Source organism: Lasioglossum baleicum, chromosome 5, assembly GCF_051020765.1.
Source record: "Lasioglossum baleicum chromosome 5, iyLasBale1, whole genome shotgun sequence".
Lineage (NCBI taxonomy): Eukaryota > Metazoa > Arthropoda > Insecta > Hymenoptera > Halictidae > Lasioglossum > Lasioglossum baleicum.
This window is the reverse complement of record NC_134933.1, coordinates 10,843,221-10,866,255: the sequence shown is the minus strand read 5'-3', so window position 1 is coordinate 10,866,255 and position 23,035 is coordinate 10,843,221. Positions and strand designations below refer to the sequence as shown.

Genomic DNA, 23,035 nt, shown 5'->3' with positions numbered 1-23,035 from the left:
CGATGCACCTTCCGCCGCAGGAAGCTCGTGTCGGCAGGACGGCGCGGCGCAAATCTGTCAACACCGTAATAGGATGCGCGGCACGATTTAAAATATTGGCTAATATACGAGCATAACATGCAGATGTCCGAGTCGGGAAGAAACGATCGTCGCCCGTGTTCGGTCCCGCTTCCTTTTGCTCGGTTATCTGTTCACTCTGCGACGTGCGATCGAACCCTCTCGATACATGCGCTTCTAGCTTTCCTCAATTTCGAATCGCTGTGCAATCGCTTTCGGAAAACTTCGAAATCTGTCGAGATTAAATCATTCTCAGCTGAAAGAAATTATGCGATGAATGCAGACGCCTCTGTAATCCTCCGACTAGACTGCGGATTTTATTTTATTTAAAGCAATGGACATGTTAAAAATATTTAATATTATTAATAGGATAATTAAATGCGCTTCTAGCTTTTCTCTATTTTGAATCACTGTGCAATCGCTTTCGGAAAACTTCGAAATCTGTCGAGATTAAATCATTCTGAGCTGAAAGAAATTATGCCATGAATACAGACGCCTCTGTAATCCTCCGACTAGACTGCGGATTTTATTTTATTTAAAGCAATGGACATGTTAAAAATATTTAATATTATTAATAGGATAATTAAATGCGCTTCTAAGCTTTTCATCAATTTCGAATCACTGTGCAATCGCTTTTGGAAAATCGGGATAATATCAGTCTCAGCTAAAAGAAATTAAGCGATGAATGCAGACGCCTCTGTAACCCTCCGACTAGACTGCGGATTTTATTTTATTTAAAGCAATGGACATGTTAAAAATATTTAATATTATTAATAGGATAATTAAATGCGCTTCTAAGCTTTTCATCAATTTCGAATCACTGTGCAATCGCTTTTGGAAAATCGGGATAATATCAGTCTCAGCTAAAAGAAATTAAGCGATGAATGCAGACGCCTCTGTAACCCTCCGACTAGACTGCGGATTTTATTTTATTTAAAGCAATGGACATGTTAAAAATATTTAATATTATTAATAGTACAATTAAATGCGCTTCTAAGCTTTTCATCAATTTCGAATCACTGTGCAATCGCTTTTGGAAAATCGGGATAATATCAGTCTCAGCTAAAAGAAGTTGAGCGATGAATGCAGACGCCTCTGTAACCCTCCGATTTGACTGCGAATTTTATTTTATTTAAAGCAGTGGATACGTTAAAAATATTTAATATTATTAATAGGATAATTAAATGCGCTTCTAGCTTTTCTCTATTTTGAATCACTGTGCAATCGCTTTCGGAAAACTTCGGAATCTGTCGAGATTAAATCATTCTCAGTCGGCCAATAGACGTTTGGCGCGCCGGGCCGACTGTGGCAACTCGCGTCTAGGTCGCGCTCTGATTGGTCCGTGGTTTTTCGTTAATAACTCCTAAAGAAAGCCGCGGATAACATATTTGCAAAGGAAAATATCGCTTGAAATGGTCTCAGGAACCACCCCCTTTCGGGATTTTCACGAATTTTGGGACACCCTGTATAATAATTAGTTAAATTTGTCGGTTCAGTACCTATTAACTAAAATTTGAGAAACGCCCCCGGGCGAAGTGTCTCCTGCGAAAAGAGTAGTGGGGGTGCCAAAGTACCTTCCCTACAGGGTCAGGTATAATCAGGTACTCCCACCACCAAACACAGGGGGTTGGTTTAGTTCGAAGACCCAAACGGCAATTGAAACTGAAACATTTCTAAAGACGTGTCATTTTCTCATTGCCCGAGTGACTGAGCGTATCGGTACTCGCAGTACGCGCCGAAGTTTTGCAGATGCGAATATTAACTAATTATCAATTAAGTCTTCGAATATTTAGTTATTCCTGAACGTAATCATGTCGAACGAGATTGACTACGAGGTATGTACTATTTTATATCAATTTTATAGTGTTATCAAAAAATGTTAGACATCGTCCGGAAGATATTTTCAGTTGACAGACCAAGATAGAAATTGTTAAAAATGTTTCTACGCGAGGGGACTACGATTAATTTTCTTGCTAATTCAACGGCAATTTTAGTTTTCACAAATATTCAAATAGAGATTTTCAGAACAACCTCTGAACCGGCATTTCTTCTCAAGCTACGAATTTGACGTTTCATTAACTGAGCATTTAATTGTTAACAACTTTCGATACAAAAAATTAAATTTTAAAATCAATTTGCAGTGAAGATAATTTCTCTGAATTAATGCAGAAATGGGGTAGTTAAGGGGGGTAGCACGTGAAATTAAAAATTCACTACACGTAGAAAACGCAGCTGTCAATGAAATCGGGAACTAGAGTGAAATCGAGATTAGGAATATTGTGAATCAGCTTGTTCAGCCGACTTTGAACCCTGAAACATCAAATGTTACAGCTCTTGGCGTTGTTCGACGATATGGCAGCATTGTCCAACTTAGAGGTGAAGAGTCTCGATGAGATTATGTCTATGAACAATTTCGAGGAACCACGACCGAAGCCCAGCGTACGCCTCGAAAAAGTAACGGAAGACCAATCTGTCCCTGTGAACGATCAAACGAAAAACGATCGGAGGGAAACTGAGGGCGTGTTCGCAGTGCCGAAAATTTACACGTGCATGTACTGCTATAAACGATTCTACAGTCGATCAGCGATTCGTAGACATCAGGTTTGTCATGCCAAACGGCAACTGCAGTGTCCATGTTGCAAACGGAAATCGTACAACGTTCATATACTGAGAAGACACTACGAGTACTTCCATGTGTACGCTAAGCATCAACATGTACTGATCCAAGCGTAATGACACGTCTTCAAGGGGGTAGTTTCCAGCCTTGCAATCCTGGAAACGAGGAAACCCTTTAACACTGCACGCTCTTCTATCAAAATGATTTGGTAGACAATTGATTGAATACTTAAATTATTATCTGGAACAACGTTGGAGTTTTACAGAAGAGGATTTGACGGGGGAGCACGATAAAAACTAAAATAGATTGCATTCAACGTTGATCCAGCCACCGATCCAGTTGACACCGTTGAGAGACAAAAGCAAAGTTTTTAATATACAGATTTATCGATTGATTGGAACTGAGAGAGGGCCAATTCAATCACACAAAATTGTTTGGAAATTCTTTTTTATAGATGTGAAACATTTATTGTACTACACTCTACTGTGATATTATAGAGTTATTCTGTTTTACAAACATAAAATTGTGATAATGATATTTTTCGGAGCTCGCTTGAGAGTAAAATCAATATTCTACAGAAGAAGAATACTGAATTTATCACATAAATATTATTTAACCATAAAATTTAAGAGCTAGATTAATGTTTGCTACACTTTGTACCAGATGTTTGAATGCGAATAGTTTCACGGAGAAAACACGTTCGGCTTTATTAATGTTTCTCGCCCTCGTAGTCTTGTGTGGTTTGGGAGAAAGGAATGGATAACAGAGTTTTTATGAAGAGTTGACGGTGGTTTCAATGAAAGAAAATAATGCTCCGCGATAATTGGAAGGTGCCTCGCGCCATTCGATGGTTCCATTTTCAAGATTGCATCTCTGCCAGAACGTATTCATTACAGAAATTAATTACTGTCACGCGATACTCGAACATCGGCCGATTAACATTCTATCGGGTGGTTATGAATTTTGGGGTGTGAGGACGTTGAAGTATGAATACTTTTTGTACACATATATTTTGGATGGATTCTATTAGTATAATACCGGTAACAAGTTCCTGTTCATTGCCAAATATATGTACGTAAGCTACTAACAATATCCGTAAACATATTTTTGGATAGACACTTTATTAGCATAACCGATAACCGATGCGACAATTTACAGTCGCAATTTTGTCCTGAGATTGTAATGTAACAAGTTCCTGTTTATTGCCAAATGTATGTACGTAAGCTACTAACAATATCCGTAAACATATTTTTAGATGGACACTTTATTAGCATAACCGATAACCGATTCGACAATTTACAATCGCAATTTTGTCCTGAGATTGTAATGCAACAAGTTCCTGTTTATTGACAAATGTATGCGCATAAGCTACTATGTAACAATATCCTTAGACTTAATCATTATTAGACAGCGGACTTTATGCATTTATGACAAAACTGAGAGTAGAATTTTAAGATAGAAGCTGAACACCTGTTCCTCACTCCAGTTTGTTGCAATTCAGGCACAAAATATTGATTTTGCATAAAGCTCCGCTGTGTACTCATTATTGTATAAGCTCTTGAAGAGCTTAGTGGATGGACATGTTAAGTCATAATACAATAATTGAGTAAAATCTCTATTCCGTTCAAAAATATCACTTAACATGTTTATCTACTAAGCTGTTCATTTATTTACCCCAGTACAACAAACGTATAATAATTGAGTTGTACGTGTCTAAACAGAATGTATTAACGTGTTTAAACATTACAACTGAATAAAAAGCTCAATATTATAGATTTTGTTATTATTAATAGATATAAGTTTCTCCCATTGTATCGCACGAGCCTCGAGAATCCCATGAATCACGTTGAGTCATTCGAAACGAAAAGCAAACTAAAAATAACTGATAAAGTCCTAGGCCCGAGTCTTTTCTTTCAGAAACAGTAGATAAAAGCTTATAGACACGGCTCAGATAATTTTCCTTGAAGCACAGGTAAAATAATACGTGACGTCACAAGTTTCAAAGATGTATCTACGCTTGGCTTCTGGGGGTGAAGAGGGTCGGCAGGCGCGCCGTGTATACAGTGCACGCAATTAGGAATTACAATAGTTAAGAATTAATTTGGGGACGTCACATGTCCTAGTTATTCTTGCTTCAGGGATTTTCGACTTTCCTATACACATACTATGCTCATTCCTTGTCCATGAGTTTATATGGCCTAAGGGTGCAACAGGTTCCAACAGGTAGCTCGCGACCTACAAGTGGCTTCACTCCGCTTAGATAATTCCCACCGCTTAGATAATTCCCCCACTCTCAGACTTTATTGTTGCCGTAAAATTTCGTCCCTTTCCCCGTGCCGCTATGCCGCTGTGTCAAAATCAAAGAACTTTGGATAGAAATGAAATAGAGTGATGATTTTTCTTTTAAATTAAAGCTGAAATATTGCAGAATAAGGCAAAATTGGAGCGATCACAATCATTCCAACGTAAAAATTATCCAGTCCATTTTTTCCAAAATGTTAAGGTAGTAAACGCACAACTTCACTACTTCACCCCCCGCTTAGTGTAATTCCCCACTCTCAAACTTTATTGTTGCCGTAAAATTTCGTCCCTTTCCCCGTGCCGCTATGCCGCTGTGTCAAAATCAAAGAACTTTCGATAGAAATGAAATAGAGTGATGATTTTACCACGTTTTTATTTTATTTTAAATTGAAGCTGAAATATTGCAGAATAATTTTTTTCAAAATTCTGAGGTCGCGTAGACAAATCAGCGTGACAAAATCTACGTGTCTCAATTTATTTTTGTAATATTACAAGTTTAACGCAGATTTTCAAAGTTAAAAAACGGTCGTACCATAATTTCTCTATTTTTCCCTTATCCTGCAATATTTTAACTTTGATTTAAAAATATATCATCGCTCTATCTCATTATTATCGAAAGTTCTTTGATTTTTACCTAAAATTCATCACTTTGCCCTACTAACTCTATGACAGTACGAAGTAATGGGTGAGGATCTTGTGGTTTTCGGAGGGGAACAAAAGTTGGATGGTGTACAACGCAATGAAATAAAGAAGATATATGTATATTGGTAGAATCACAAAATAGTTTATTTACTTTTTGTCAAGTCTCTTAACATAAAATACTGTTCGCTATAACAATCTACGTAAAACAATACATACAAATTAACAAGATTCTTATATTATACATAATTGGTAGTATCACAAAGTAGTTTATTTGCGGCGTCAGGTCTCCTAAAATTTCTGTACAATAATAGTAATAATACATACAGTTTAGTAATCCCTACGCTTGCTGTACAGTCTTAAAATATGGCGCACCTCGAGTCACACAATTTTGATACATTCCTTCAAACATAATTCCTCATGCAACCCGCCAATACAATATTCTGTCTTGGCGTCTCTTTCGCTCGGTGACGTCACACGACGCCGGTCAATCGGAAATAGAGTCCACTGTTCGATAGCGTCTCGCAACGCTCCATGCCCTCGAAAACTATACGTTTTCACAGGGTTGGTAAATTCACCGGATAAAATAATATCTGAGAACTTTCATTTACGAGAACAGCGCCGACAGAAAAATTCGTGTCTCCTTTTCGGTATCAGCGATGTGAATCCTAGATTGCACCATACGCATCGGTAAGTTTTCTTCATGTGATTGATCATGTGCTTTCTAAGTGGTCTCTTGTGGAAGAAGAACTTCATGCAGATGGTGCACTCGTAGAGTGTCGGCTTTTGGAATAGGTGCGAATCCTTGTCTGGTACCTTCATCTTTCGCTCGTAGTTTTTCCCACAGTTTGGTGCCAGGCCCAAATAATATAGACATTCGTGAATTGATTTCTGCGGCGCAGCGACTGTACTTCTCGGCGGAGGAGGATTTTTCGAATAGTCGAACCTCTTTGTTTTCTTTATCAGGAAACGCACCGCGACGCGCTCTCTCATCTCCATCAACTCTTTTTTGCTTATCTCCTCCTTCTGTAACATAACGCAAACATTTTGATTAGCCACGGAATAATCGAAGTTTCCGCGAAAGAGATACTAATGTACTGTGGATTTTATGTGACTTTACAAAATTCTCTATCATTGCTTTCTGTTCCTACGTGAAACGTTGAACCCTCGAAAAATCTTTAAACTTGAAAATTCGATTTTGTTTAGAAAATGAAATTCCTCAAAACATGTTCAAAAAGTATACGAATAAAGTTAATCTATGAAAATCGTCGATTAGCGGAACCCGCAGGAAACTAATACAACTAAGAAAAATGTCAAAACTTCACCAGTGTTTATAATTTGAATAGGTCACACCGTATTACTTCGTACTTCTAGCAAACCAGAAGATTGTAAATATTTACCTTGCTTGAACCAGCAGCACTCTTGTTGGCGCACTCGTTAGACTGAATCATTATGAAAATCGGTATAGCAACTTCTTGAATCTGCACGAGAACTGACACTCCAAAACTCGGAAGTTTGATCTAGGTAGTGACACTTGTGGCAGGCAAAGTCGAAGTGATCTGAAGAAATTTCGGCAAGCTATCCCTAGCGAAATTGTAAGGGACCGTTTCGACAGGTAATTGTTACAGGTCAATTGGCCAATGGTGCGACCGTTTAGGCTCCCCACCCCTGCGGGTCGCAAGTCTAATGGCTAGGGGATGCGCCGGTGGGAGGTCTCGAATCTCAGGTACTAGGTACCGTTATCCCCCCCGTGAAATATTTTCCTGGAAGAAACTTAGTTTCCCAATTAATTTAACGGAAGTAAACAACAAACTGCGTATCTAGGCATTAATTTAAATAAATCCCGAGTACAGTAACAAATAACTTTTTTATTTATTACATTTTAAATGAATAAACTCTCTCTCTCTCTTATTAATTTTAACACCGTAGAGTATAATATCACATAAATCACTAAATACATTCTGTTAACAAATATTTGAGTAATATTTATTATCTTTATAGTTTCAAGCTGTGTTTTACATCATTTCGCAATTGCATTTGCAATGTAAACTCCTTTGTCTTTCTCAATTCTTCTTCCTTTTTATTCCTTAAAATCACAATTTTTCCTTTGTTTCTTAAGTTTTCAGTTTGTGCCGCAGCAATGAGCTTCTCCTTACTTTTACCTTTTATGAAGAATGCTTCTTCGAATACTGAGATTATAAAAATACGAGAATGATTGACAATTTTGCTTGCCTCGCCAACGAGAATATTATTAAATTGTACAAATTTATTCAGGGCAAAATATTTATTTTTACATTTACCCTATTATCAAGAGAAATTACTTTTTTTCTTTCCGAGTTGCTGTCATCGATACTGTCATTGTCATCGATACGAACAATTTTCATTCCGCATAAAAATCTGCAGTCCGGTTATTACAAACTCGCTTCGATCGACCATTACGCCTGTGTAACGAACCATCGTTCTTCACCGGGTGTTCTATCTGCGGGCGAACATGATGCATCGATTACGATATTTGTTTCTGAGGGTATAACATTGTAATTAGATCGGTGCAACAGATAGACGTCGGGCAACGGAGCGCAGCCGTTCGATCTGCATCGGATGCGCAAACGGAATGCAAATTCTGGTCCGGCTTGGATCTGTCTGTCGGGGGTCGAACAAACGACAAGCCTCTCGAATCAAATGTAAATTTCGATTCGCTATGTCGATAAGAAATTCGATACCAAGGTCGTTCCTCGCGTTCCCATCAGCTGACACCGATCTCGGCCAACCTACCGCAAGACTGCGGTCGTTTTTTCGTAACGCTTCGCCGGATATCGTCGTAATCTTTTCACTGGATTAATTTCTCCTGTCGCCGGCGCAAAAATCGACCATCTTCTCTCCCGTTTTTCTCCGTCGAATGATATGTACCGAGCTTGTGTACCGTAATGCTGGGGGGAAGGGATTGGTCTGTTATTTCAACGGTGCATACAATCTGCATAAGATACGAATGTTAACACTAGACATTACTACCAGGGCTGTTACTCTCCTTCGAACGTCAAAGATTTTGAAGTTTCAAAGCTTCGATTTCTCTGAAACTTCAAATTAAAGCTTTTGTTTATTTTCTATATTCTGTGAAAATTCCGTCAAACTTTTTATTTATATTTTTATTTGTCAAAAATCATGACATAACATGAAACGAATGAAGAAACAAAGCTCCCTTTGTTCCTTCGAATCCTTCGAATTTTCGAAGAGTCGAAGCTTATCGCGAATTAAACGGGCAACTGTTGTCCGAATCGCGTCGTGTGCGGAGTCATTTCAATCAGTAAAATGTCAGAAATATGATGATAACTAGTCAGCGGATCTTTATGCATTTGTAACAAAAATGAGTAGGTGAAAGTAAACAGTGAAAACATTAGAAGAATTTTGAAAATTCTGTCATTATTTTCAACCTTTTATCCATGGTGACGAAGACAATAAATTTCTATTTCACTCCAGTTTGTTATAATTCAGATAAAACATTTTTATTTTGCATAAAGATCCGCTGTCTAATGATAACCCTTTGTCTGGGTATTATTTCACGGTCGATCAATCTGCAGCCTAGTGCATTTGTGGCGAATCTGAGAAGATCAAATGTGGAATAAAAAATATATTTAGAGAGAATATATTCATCTGATTACAATTATTAAGCAAAGAAATTCATGTCAGTTAGTTTCTTTGTCTTACGATTAATGCGGACGATTTTTTATTTTGTACACAAGTCCGCAATTTAATGGTCCGAATCGTGTCGTGTGCGGAGTCATTTCAATCAGAAAAATTCCAGAGATATAATGATAACAGTTTCATAAAGCCATAATTAAAATTTCTCTCTGGCGTTGGTCGAAGAAAATTGGAGCATCGTCGAAGCACGAACCATTGATAAATCGCGTCTACCTCGCGGATAGGTTCGGCCGAACGACAGTGACCTTCCAGGGACTGATTGACAAAGGATGGTGGTGCGTCGTGCAGACGATCATGCGGGAAAATGACTTAATACGAGCACACAAGGGAGTTGGACGAGATGGCCCGTGGCGATCAACATCGGACCACCCAAGTGGTGATTGCCGTGTAGAGGATCTACGAGTCGCCATTGCCTTCTACGCGCTTAATAGTACTGGCTTCGCGTGCCGCATTCCTAGATCATGCACCACGGCGAAGGCAGACGGAAAATTCTCACCGGATATCGCCCCGGGGCCTCCGAACTCGTCCGTCGTACCTGCGACCGGCTGTCTTCCGATTTTTTTCACATCCCGATCGATCAATGTTTGCTTAGCTGCTTCGTATTAAGTCGTTATGCATCGGACAGTAAAACCTCGATTATCCGAACTTGTGAGTAAAATCAGAATTTCCCGCATCAATCGCATGACAAAGAAGCTACCTCGACATTAATTTCTTTCCTTAATAATTGTAATCAGATGAATATATGTAAAGAAAGTATACACCTTCTTTAGTTTTGGAATTTGCCGCGCTTCTCATGCTCCGCGCGTCTTTTACTTTAATCACCGATAGATGGAGCGACAATTAGCAGAAGAATTGAAGAGAGACAGATATAGTAATTACGCAATAGAGCGCACGTGCAAAATACAAAGATTAAAGTGATAAACAAAATTAGCAGTGTAGACAGAGAAGTGATAATAGTAAACTTCAATTGTCGTTTCTTTGTTTACAGGTGAGGTTGTAAATAGTGTAAATAATTGTTGTTAATAATGAATAAAGACAAAATTTTCTTTGTTTACAGAGAAACACATTTTCGCTTACTCTATCACCTAAATAATAATTGTCTTACATATATTTTCTCTAAACACATTATTTACTATCTTGTCAGTTTTGCCACAAATGCACTAGACTGCAGATTGATCGACCGTGAAATAATACCCTGACAAAACGCATGATGGAGAACAAGAGAGAATGCACGGCGAAGCTTCGAAGATCCAGACGAAAATAACGGTATCGCGTTTCAGTGAGAAGTGGAGGCGAGTAGAAAAATACAAAATGAATTATTATATTTCAATAATAGATCATTACGGTCGTCGAGGCCTGTGAAATTAGGAAATTCCGGCGTGCTCGAGACGCGTACGGGAAGGCCCATAATCCCCCGGGGTGTCACTGGAGGGCACGGGTGCACCAGACAAGCCGTAATAGAGGGAAATTTGTGCTTTTAGAGGCCCATAATGAAAAAGCAGGGCCGCGTGTAATAAGAATCCACGTGTCGGAGAGATGGTCTCGACGGCTCGTTAACGCGTGGAAAGAGACAGACACGGCGCACTTATAGAAACCGGACCTTAGAATCACTACCGCTATTCTTGATCGCTTCATCGCCACGAGCTCTGCCCGAACGGAGGCTCCGGCGCGGGCTCCATTTTGCGAAACACTAGTTCTACTAAATTTTGATAATCTCGGTTCTAAAGACCATCACGAAAGTGGTGATCAGAGTTCACAGCTCCGAATTAGTTCATATCTCTTTATTCCATCATTATTTAATTTAATTATTTTAGTCATTGTTGCCGTTTCACGTATTTGCAACTGCTACGATTTGAAGAGACGTCATTAATTCATAAGACAAGTGACGTATAATTTAAAAATGGCAATTGGCAATTTTAGGTACATTTTAGGTTTCTTGACTTATATCACCAACTTAGAAATGTAAAATAATGTCTTATTATGTGGATACCGGATTAATAGTCATAAAAATATTTCAAAAATTGTAGAATATCAAATTCGACAGAATGTAGTACAATTTTAATTTATTTCAGATCTACAAAGACTACTATATCACTGAAAATAAGACTTTATTTGATTTTGTTGTCTCTTAAAATTCGTCTACTAAAATTAAAAATTGCATAAACATCAACAGTCTAGTTATAAAAAGTACACCACAATTTATATATTTATTATTATTAGACTGCGGATGGTTGTTTATGCAATTGTTCATTTTACTAGGCAAATTTTAAAAAAGTGGGAACGAATAAAATTTTATTGTCAATGGTAGCAGCCTTTGTAGATCTGAAATAAATAAAAATCATATTAAATTTTGAACCATTTTTAGTCTAATTATTATACACATTTTTAGAAATACATTTTGGATTGTGTGTCGCTCTTCTTACGACTTCGAAAGCGGCTCACGCCGACACTCGCAGCGTTCGAAAGAAAGCGCCGCGATTTTATGGGATATTCATGGTGACACAGGTGACCCGGCTACGTGACGATGAGTATCAAGATGGCGCGGCGGGATCTGCAACATAATGGATAGTCCGCGTGGGCAAGGCCAGTTTTATAGAGCCCACACGTCCGGAATACAAAATCCTCGCCGCGTTCTGTGTACTTCCGTGATGAGATCACTTGCCTCCTTTTTCCCTAGCCGACCGTTCGGCGATCCGTTCACGGACACTCGCCGGCGAGTTACGATCGACGACGATCGTGACTAGATCCTAGGGAACCATTAAGGACCCTGGATGACACTAAAGATCGCGCCGTGAGAGGTTTACACTTCCGCTAAACTGCCCGAGGACAGGTGTCAATGGGGAAGTAATTCGTACTTTCTGGTATTCCTTCGGGACTCCCTTTGAAGTCGCCGAGCTATCCGTCCCTTTATTTAATTATCTGCGCAAACATAGATTTTATTAGATTCGGAGACAATGGGATCGGAGACTTTATTGTTTGACTTGTTCATTTATGGTTACGTACCTGGAATCCTTTGCAGTCGGAGCCAGAAGTTGGGCAAAAGTTTTATTTAAAAATTTATTTTAAAATTTCGAATAACATGGGTTTTTTCAAGTGAGTTTTAAACCCACTTTATTCAAATAAAATTTTTGCCCAATTCTGGTCGGAGCTAGTTTTACTTGAAAATTAAACATTTCTTCTCTGATCTTCATTTTATGTACCAACATAGTTAATAATGTAAACAGTATTGTGAATAATGGTACAGCAATTATATTATATTATTTATATATTTATGATATAAAATAAGGGTTAAACGGTTGAAAAACAAGGGAAATTCGACAATTTCTTATATATAGACTGCGGATCTTTATGCAAAATAAAAATTGTTTACATCAATTACAAAAAGAACAGATTCCAGATAGAAGCGATATTCTTTTCTCTATCATTTTAATAAGCCGAGCATAATAAATGAATGTTCTCGAATTCTTTTAATTTGTCAACTGTGTCAAATTGCATCTATTCATTTTTGTCATACATGCATAAAATCCGCAGTCTACTTATATTGTATAGTGTATAAATCACGTTACTATAAAAACCATTATATGCATAATGGTTTAAAGTAGAAAGACAGCTTTCTAAGGAAGGATTCCAAGTGCAGCGGGTATCGTGATATTTTTACATACAACAAATTAGTGGCAATTCGTGTAATCAAAGTCCGTTCCGGTAATTATGTGGTTTCGTGTCCAGTCGCGTCATTAATAAACCTATTGATAAATACGGCAGACGAACGTATACATGTACACGTCTTGTGCTCTTTGCCGACGCCCACGTGAATCTGCATTCCCGTTGCGCCGCGCCGATAATGCAAGTAATTACTCCCGCCGTGCTACGGAGTTATTAACAGCCGCGTTTGCATAAATTCGTGATCGGCGATTCCGTCCTTTGTGTGTCTTCAGATGAATTTATTACTCACTATCTCGGAGTATCGAGGAACGATTACTTCTGGCCGATTCGGATAAAGAATCGCGTGGGAATGCGACGGTAATGCACTCCGCGAGAAATGCACAAAAATTCTTGGTCTCTCTCTCTCTCTCTCTCTCTCTCTCTCTCTCTCTCTGTTTGTCTGTCCCAAAAATGATTTTGCTTGTGATAAAAATGAAGTAGAACCGTGATCGCAGTTTCTTCATCGAGAATTGCTCCAATCAATGATGTTCATACAAAGTAGGATCACTCGAATGAAACACGTGGTTTCTAGGTACACAGGTATTTGCAGATGTCGTAACGCGACGCTAGTTAGCGGTAACTCGAAGAGAAAACGGTGTTTACCCTGAGCAAGCGAACCTGTATGACATCGAAAACAAGGTGTCTCGACACACCAACGTTAGTCTGATACAGGCATACTGTGGATCTTTATGCTAAGTAAGGTCTTCATTATTTAATTGTTTCATTATTTCCGATAAAAAAAAGTATTTAATCACCGTACAATAATTAATCTGAAGTAACTGCAATAATTAATCTGAAATAACTGTAGTCTAAAATGAAGGAACGAATGGTCACAGACGTTGGAAGGATTCTAATGGCCTTATCTATCATAACGTTTCTAATTGTTCTTTATCGCTCACTGTTACAATAAAAAGGTTCACAATGAGACTAAATCAACACGAATGTGGCGCTATCAGTTTATCAAGATGGAACCACGCTGCACTAGAAGTATACTTTCTCAATCCAAAGCAGTGCGCTATCCACTACAACGTTGCTCATTTTACAATTCACTGATACAGATAAGTATAGTAATAATAATTTCTGATAAGAAATTAGTCACAGCTGCGGTACAATTATCAGTCGATCTCATATCTCTGGGAATAACGATAATCGTCGATGCAGCTGCAGTTATTTCCGTTGCGTTAATAACTTTGATCGCATCTAATCTCAATAACGTTTAATTAGCCATCGCCAGTGACAATTAACCGCAAAAGGAAAAGAAAACGCGACAGGGAGAAGATCGATCGAATTTTTTATAACCAAATAAACCGTAATTTATATTTTCTCGTTAACAGTGTGCAACGTCTTATTAGCAAGCTTGTATCACGTTATTACCGGAAGTCTTCCAGCAATTTCAGCAGAATCCCCGCACTTTGTATCTGTTTAATAACAGAGTGCAACGTTGACAAGTTATCTTCCCGCAGAGGCACACATCATACCCCTTCAGCGTTGCACTCGTAACGAACTAATAAACGCACTTCGACCGGACTATGCAGTTCGTTAATAATTATCCAATCATCCGGTTGCCGTTTTCATGGTGGCCAGACAGCGTGACGATATTGTCCGAGCAGCTTGTATTTCCTCGAAGGAGCACGGACCACCTGCGATAAGTTCATAAAGCTCGGCCTGTGGTACACCCACACCCGATCGAACGATCCTCGCACTGCATTCAATTAACTGGGAAGTGCGGCGGCTTTGCATCAACCACTTGTTATTGATCCATTCGTTAGAAACCTGCCGGATAATCGCAGGTGACGCGGATAACTTAAATGCAGCATGTCGCAATTTCAAAAAATTGTAGCTCATGCATTAATTCAGATTTAGAATATAGGATTTACGTATTCACTAATTTTTTGTTAACAAAAGACCTATATTATGAAATCAAAATGGTATTTACTAGTTTTCTCTAATGCAGAGAACATGTAAATTAAATCTGATCAAAATTATTATTCTTATACTTTTTAATTTTTTAAATTAAAGTCTAATTTTCAAAATTCAATATATTTTCGATTAATTTCTAATTTTTTTACTTTTTCAACTTATTCTAATAATTTTTAAAATTAAATATTTTCCATTTTTTTTAATTCAAGTTATCCCACAATTTCTCAATCTCTTTTTTCCAACATTTATTGAAATAGTATATGTATACAGTTACTTGAATTAATATTTGGACGCTCTAAAAAAGACGATAATTTTTTTAATACTGTACTATACCATTTGAACTTTTTTGTCTGTCGTTTCTTCCCGCATCAACCGATTTCGATGAAACTTTCACAGTGCACATAATTCATACAGACCTACAAAACGTACATTTTAAATTTTCAATATAGGCCCACATAAAAAAGTTATAAAATGCAACTTTTAGTATTTTTTTCTACAAATCGTTCAATTGCTATTTTAGAAAAAAATTTCTTTCCACATCCTGTAGTAAACTAATTGCTCTAGCTTCCCAAAAAAGTTAATTTCGTATAGTACAATATTAAAAAAGTTATCGTCTTTTTTAAGGCGTCCGACTATTAATTCGAGTAACTGTACATATACATATTTAATTTAATACAAGCTGGCAGCTTGTACTCTTTAATTACCATTTTGTTGAAAGTAAGTGTTTACGGTGATTTATGGGCGGGGTTGTATGTGACATGCATCGTTCTTCCAAGCCTATGAAAACAATTGTATTTTTGTTAACGACATGCTTTATCATCGAAATTAACGATGTATGGATTGACAATTTTTTCGTACAAGATATCATCGAAGATAGAAAGTGTTCACCGGTTGGTCGAGGTGATTGTAGGTTTTTCCACAGCGAGAGGTCACGAGATATCGACCGTCAGCCGATATTCTCTCGGAGGAACTGCCGTTAATTGCCTGAGCACGAATCCCGCTCGGATTTCGCTTCCGGCATCTAGACGGGGAAGAATTTCAGCTGAGGATACCGGCCGGAATGCGATGCGACTGGAAGGAGATTCTGCTGCTTAGGGCAGATGGAAAATCCGCGTGCCAACCGTTTACGATACTCCCTTGTCCCCTGTGCCACGATAAACGTTTATCAACGGCTAATTAGTAATGAATCCGCGAACATCCTATGGGCTATCGAAAGCTAACGACATGTGCTCGAATCCAGTAAAACTATTCCGAGAAACAAAAATAATATTCGCAAGCAACGACTACTGATCCGATGTTGCGTTTTCTAATGCCTTGAATTTAGAACGAGAATCTTATGATGACTATACTTGAACCAACTTATTGTTTAATATTAACAGCAAATATTAAGAAGAATTGATAGAATTTATATAGAGAATTTCATCAACCAGCTTACACAAATAATAAGTTTACGAATAAATTGATAAATTGAATTATAATCCTCTTCGACGGTAGGGATGGGGTCTATCTTGACCCAGAGTATCCAAATCGTTAATCAATTTTCCAACTAATGCTGATTAAATTTATTAGAGCTTACAACGAAATTTATTAGAGTTACTGTATGAACATTATGTTAGCTCGTTTGGTAGGTTCGTTTTTCAAGGGATTCGTTTTTCGCATAATCACGAGACGACGTTGCGTATTATAAGATCTGGGTCGTGTGACAGCGATTCGACGCAGCAATTCGACGCGTGGCCTGCATGTTTGTCCTTGCAATAGTGGGTACACGCGTCGTCCTCTTATCTACTATCTAATGACTAAACAATTGATAACAATGCGTGGCAGGAATGCCGGTAACCTACTTTCGTAGTATTAATATTGTTGAAACAAAGCGTTTTCTTAGAGAATACCAGCGTCCCTCGCGACAAGATGAACTTGCAACAGTTCTTTCGCGAATAGTTCGCTGACGCAATTACTTCGTTTGGCACTTAGCGTTGGAATGTTTGGAAAGTCTTTATTACAATTGTTCACATTTTATGAACGCCTTTGGTAGAATTCTTTGAAGCTGCAATGAGCAAACATTCTATTCCAAATTCGGACCAGAACCGAAGCTCAAGGATCTCGAAACCGGAAACGCTGCAGCGTTATCTAAAAACTGTTGCTCCATCACTCTTCTATAAAATTTTCACATTTTCTGGACGCATTTGTTAGAATTCTGCGAAGCTGCAATGAGTAAACATTCTATTCCAAATTCGGACCAGAACCGAAGATCAAGGATCTCGAAAACGGGAGCGCTGCAGCTTTATCTAAAAACTGTTGCTCCATCACTCTTCTATAAAATTTTCACATTTTCTGGACGCATTTGTTAGAACTCTGTAAAGCTGCAATGAGCAAACATTCTATTCCAAATTCGAACAGTCACATATACAAGCGAACTAGAAGCCTCGGCAGCAATTCCGAAATTCCGCGCGTAACGACCAGATGACTATCGATAGGTGTCGGCGCGCGGTGCATCAAGGATCTCGAAAACGGGAGCAGTGCAGCGTTATAGTGGTTGGTCCACGGCTAGCGTTGCACACCCACGTGCACCGCGGTTCGCGGCGCGGCGGCGGCCGCGGAGGAGATTCGGGTTTCCCGTGGGAAGGAGGAGGAAGCGAGCCACGTATGAAGAAGAAGAGGACGAGAGGAGAGGGCAAAGGCAGCTAATGGTAATGGTAGCAAGCCAGTGTCTCTCGGGCCGTCGTCGAAGCCGTACATATTCGCCAGAGATCGTGGACCACGTGTGTGCTCGGTTTTTCTGCGACTTCTTCCCGCGATATCTTCGTCGAATCGAGTCGCGTCTCGCAAACCTGGCCAGGAATCGATGGTTCGTCGATCCTCCGAGCTTCTCCTTCGATCCTTCCTCTCTTGGTTCTTTTCTCGATCGATCGATCTTGACAGTCTCGGGGACCCGATGAATCTTTCATCCCAGTCCTCTCGTTAAGGTGTCGACGAATTTCCGGGCTAAAATCGCGACAGTTCTCGAGGGAATGCGCGCAAGAAGCCTGGAACAAGATTTCGTAGATCCGCAACCTCCTTTCTCGGCGATCGTAAAAAGTAATTTACGATTCGCCGCGACGCGACGCGAGCCTGCCTCTTATCGTGCGCGCGTCGAATTAATCTGACGTCGGATGACTGTGAAGTTCTACTCCGGCTCGGCGAGTCTAGAACCACCAGAAGAGAGTGCACAGGCTCCAGTGATAGTTGCGATCCTCGAATGAAAAAGTGAAGCTGTTCCGTGAAGTGCCGAACCGCCAGTGAAACGATCGTTGCGATCGATGTTTCGGCGATCGAGTGGAGTTCGCGAGAGCCGAGTCGGTTTTTGTGAACGTTGTTGACCGGGCTCCCAATACGCTTCTTCTTAGAACGTTGAAGATTGATGAACGGTTTCAATGAAGTGGTTTCATTGAATCGTGTTGAATGATTTTAAAAAAACTCAGGATTCTGGTTTGCGAATAGTGGAACTTTTCGAGTCCTGTTTCGATCACGGAAACGCTGATTATTAATTGAGAGTTCATCCAGGATACCGCGAGATAGCACGAGTTCACGGCACGCTGAGTGAAATTGTGCAACCGCGAGGCTGTCGTTGACACAAACAGAAGGTTCAAGTGTTCCCTATCGCGTACAATTCGATTTTAAAGGATCGATTTTCGCGAAAAATCTACAGGTCGAATCCCGTTAACTTATCGGAAGAATTTTAAGATCGAAATCTTTGTATGGTCGATCCCTTGAAACGATTTTACAATCAAGATTTACTGGAACCGCTTCCAGTAAAATTCAAGATAATCCCCTTCCGAACGATTTCACTTAAAAACCAGTTCTATTACGTCAGGAAATCGACAGATCCCCAAGATCCAAGTGTCCAGATGATTTAACACTTGTTCTACGTGTTCTACAAGATCCCGAAACAATATTACAGGTGGGAAGGCTGTCGCTGATATACCTGGTAACAGTAAATCGTCTGGGTAGCCGTTTCCTCGAATAATTGAAGATAAATTCAAAATCTGTTCTAATCATCAGAGGATCTCCAAATGATGGAGCCATTGTGCGAGTCTCGCTAGATCCCAGAAGATGAAGACTGTCGCGGGAGCAACTCGTGCTAGCAAAAGTGCTAAATAGTCGCTCTGTGAACGATTGAACCATCACGCGCACGACATCGAAGGAAAATCGCCTGTACTCGATCGAGCCACCGAGAGATCCTGCAGATCAAAGCCTCCAAATGGCAGAGCTATCGCGAGTCCCGCTAGACCCCTGAAGATGAAGACTGTCGCGGGAACAACTCGTGCTAACAAACGTGCTAAGTAGTCGCTCTGTGAATGATTGAACCATCACGTGAACGATATCGATTAAAAATCGCTTGTACTCGGTCGAGCCACCGAGAGATCCTGACGATAGATCGAAGCCTCCAAGTCCCGCTAGACCCCAGAAGATGAAGACTGTCAAACGTGCTAAGTAGTCGTCCGTGAACGATTGAATTGAACGACATCAATTGAAAATCGCCTGTACTCAATCGAGCCACCAAGAGATCCTGAAGCAAACTCTGGAACAAATTCTAAGATCGAAGCCTCCAAATGGTGGAGCAATCGCGCGAGTCCCGCTAGATCCCGGAAGCGTTCGGTTGGACGGACGCATTAGTGGATCCTTGGGTAGATGACAGCGGGATGATAGTTGGCTGGATGAGCGAGGCAACGCTTCCTGTGAGCATGGGGTAGCGATGAACCTGGGAAGGTCAATCTGGACCCGGGGCGTGCTGGCCCTCGGAGTAGGGGCCTTGTTCCTGTTGGGTTGGAGGATCGAGCTGGACGGCGACGAGTCGTCTGGCTCCGCGTCGACGCGCATCAGCGACCTGAGGATCGATGGGATCTCTGTGCCGGTGGATCGCGAAAGCCGCTCGCTGGACGATGGACCAATTACGGGCAGCGAGGGGATCACGTGGCCCAGAGATCAGAAAGCCAGGACAGGTCCTGAGACGGGTCCACGAACAACTCACCGATCCAAGCGAGGAAACGATCTCCGGGACGAACAAGCCGAACACGAATTTTTCAATGAAGACACAGAGGCTCGCCGAACGCTCAATGACTCCAGGGACGGTGAAAGGAGTGACGCGAAACAGAATTTCTCGCTGCCAGTGAATGGACCATCTATGAATGAAGCCAAGACCAGTCCGCCGCGAAACTACTCCCACGTGGATCCCCGGTTTTCGGACAGTGAAAGTGAGCAGGACCAACGCGACCATCTGGAGGGGAGCTATCTGCGCTCCTATAGAGATCAAGTACCGGAAGATGGACTACGCGACGACAATCGGAAGGATCCTGCAACGGCAGGGTCGCCTAACGATGAGGAAGCGAGGGAGCCGAAGAAGTACGAGTTACCATCGATGGAATCAACAGGAGATTTAGACTTCGGAAAGACTAGTAGAACTAGCCAGGTTGAGGACAGACCATCCCCCCAACGTCTTCGCCAATCAATACAAAACTATTTCAACCTCGGGAGAAGAGAAGACGATGGATCCTCTCTTTTCAGCAATGACTTTGAAAAAAGAACTCGTCCGAATGGAGAAGATGATGAATTTGAAAAAACGAGATTGCCTCCTCACGAACCAGCTCAGTCTTCCAGGAATTCCAGAGATCAAGAATCGCTGGAGAACCGTGTAGAAAATGTAGCGATCAAATCAAGGAATCGCGAAGGGGTCAGAGCAGTTAGGTCACAAGTGTCGGCAACACCGAGCAGTAAAAACGCAGTGACGTCAGCGAAAGGACGATTTTATTCGCGGAATGCTTCTCCGAGCATTCGAGGAATGAGTCGCGCGGAACGTGCGATGGAAGCGAGATCGATCGATCGGAGATGGTGGTTGTTGTCCGGCGAAGGGACCGGCGTTCGTCGAAAGAGATACACGAATTATTATTCGCCGCAGTCCGTCATCCCCATGGCGTATGTTCACATACAACCCGCGTATCCGGTACCAGCTCCTCCACCCGCGAACCGGAAGTGCGTTCGATGCATGGTTGTGTACAAGCCTTGTCCTCCGAGGACGCCGCCGAGGATCACGGTTCAGAATAGGTATCAGGACGTTGCTATGAAGTGGCACGGACTCAAATATGGTGAGTCCATCCGCAATTCTGTATTATTGGGCTGGCAAGAAAGTAATTTCGGTATTTTAAGGTGAAATAGAGAGCCGAACTTTTTTATTCAACCAATGAACTTTAATATAAATAAGATATTCTCCAGTTTGTTCGATGATCTTTTATCGGAAAGAATATAAATAAGAAAATATTTGATTGATTAAAGTTCATAAAAATAATGGAAACATATATTTTTATAAATCGATTTAAAAATGTTTTTTATAAATTACCTTACATAAACAGCGTATTATGCGAAAACCAATAGTCAATTATGTTCATCATAAAAATGATTTTGTATAATATTTACAAAATTAAATACGACAGAACTTTTTCTCAACGGGGTGAACGTTGAAAAATATATTGTGAATGTTTTTGCTAGTCGTCGCACGGTGATCAATTTGTCCAAACCCTGATGTCAGGAAATTTTTATTTAATACTATATGCAGCTAGCTGTAAATGACGCTAATTGTGATGTTGTCCACCGTTTGCGAATGATTGTTCGTGATTGTTTGCTTCGCGGTTCGATGCAATCGAATCGCGTGCATTATTCGAGGGACTCCGTGGACAGGATTCAGCCGCGCTTTTTCCTACGTTCGACGGGTCGCGAAATTCGCCGAGCGTATAAAACACCGGCGAGGCATCTCCCAACGTTGATTGCAATTTATGGCCGAGTGGTTCGCTCCTAGAAAAACCGCGTCGACGAAACATCGCGCGGTTAATGAGCCGCGTCCGAGGCTCCTCAACTTCTCCGCGAAGGTCGGAGGTCGAATCTTCGGACGACCTAACGTGACAAGGTAGCCGCTCGAGGTTGATATACTGGCTACGTATTTTCGAGCGAGGTATCTTACCAAATCAAAATAAAGCAATTCAACAATATAGACATTTTCTGCATCCATTTCGAAATGTGCTTCCGAAATGTCAGGGTGACCTCTGTTTTTCTTGTACGGCACTGTATGTTTTTATTTGGGTGAGCCACACAAGGCTTTCGTCTTCCAAGATCATTCGAGGTCATTTCTGTCGTTTAATTATTTCATTGTTCTATACATTTTCGAAAAATGCTAGGAAATAAAATTCCACAGAATTTACAAGGACTCTACTGTACCACTGAAAGTAAGATTTGATACGATTCCACTTTCTTAAAATTTGCCTAAAAAAATTGAATATTGCATAAACATCTGCAGTCTAGTTACAAATCTTTCCGCACAAACAACACTGATTTCTTGCGGCTTCTGTGTGCCGGAGCGACCTCCACGGAGCTAATTAGATCACTCCGGCGAGAGATAATAATTACGTTTCAATTTCTCGGGGCGTTCGATCCGACGTGCGATATAAATTCTGCTGAATAATTCAGTGCGGACGAAAGTGATCTATCCCTTCCTCTTTTTCGCGAAAATACCTGCACGCGTCGAAACTTTCGATGGCAATCGCTATTTTTATACGATCCGAATGGGAAACTTAATGGACACAGTCTGATAGGATTTGCCACCGATTAAAAGTCTCCGTTACGGAGGAACAAGATTTACGCCGGCGCTCCCCTCGGACGAGTATTTTCACGCACGATCACGGACGATCGCGTTCGACCCGATTATGCTACACGTTCTTGTGATTGATACTGGCTATTAACCGCGTGCGTGACGTAATTAATGGGAATCTTCCGTGGCGTTCGCGGCACGGCGAAAAAAAATTCCGCGAGTAATGGTACCGCGTAAAAATGCTTTTAATAACGGCGACGTTGGAGGTTGTCGCGTAGGTAAATCGGTCCATTAGATTGAGAAAGAAACCTAATGAGTGAGAGGAAAATGTAAGAAGTGAGTTATGTTTGGTGAGAATGAGAAAGAAGCATAATGAGTAAATGAGGGAGCGTTTTGTTTGAAAAACTTGTCAGTCGTTGTATCTCGTTGTTCGTTTATAAGTATTCATCATTCCATCCACTGCTTGAACATAGATAACGTCGTGAGCCAGC

General features: G+C 40.4%; 1 protein-coding gene across 4 annotated transcripts in view; it reads left to right on the top strand.

Moving 5' to 3' along the window:
* Wb (wing blister) overlaps positions 1-23,035 on the top strand; it is a 148,837-nt gene that overhangs the window by 81,776 nt on the left and 44,026 nt on the right. Inside the window, exon 1 of one of the 4 annotated variants that reach the window (XM_076423594.1) lies at positions 15,490-21,051. The exons of the other annotated variants lie outside the window; for them this stretch is intronic. Within the exon in view, the coding sequence (XP_076279709.1) occupies positions 19,665-21,051 (1,387 nt within the window). The 5' untranslated portion in view covers positions 15,490-19,664. Of the gene's footprint in view, positions 1-15,489; positions 21,052-23,035 lie in introns of those variants that run through there. 4 annotated transcript variants of the gene reach the window in all.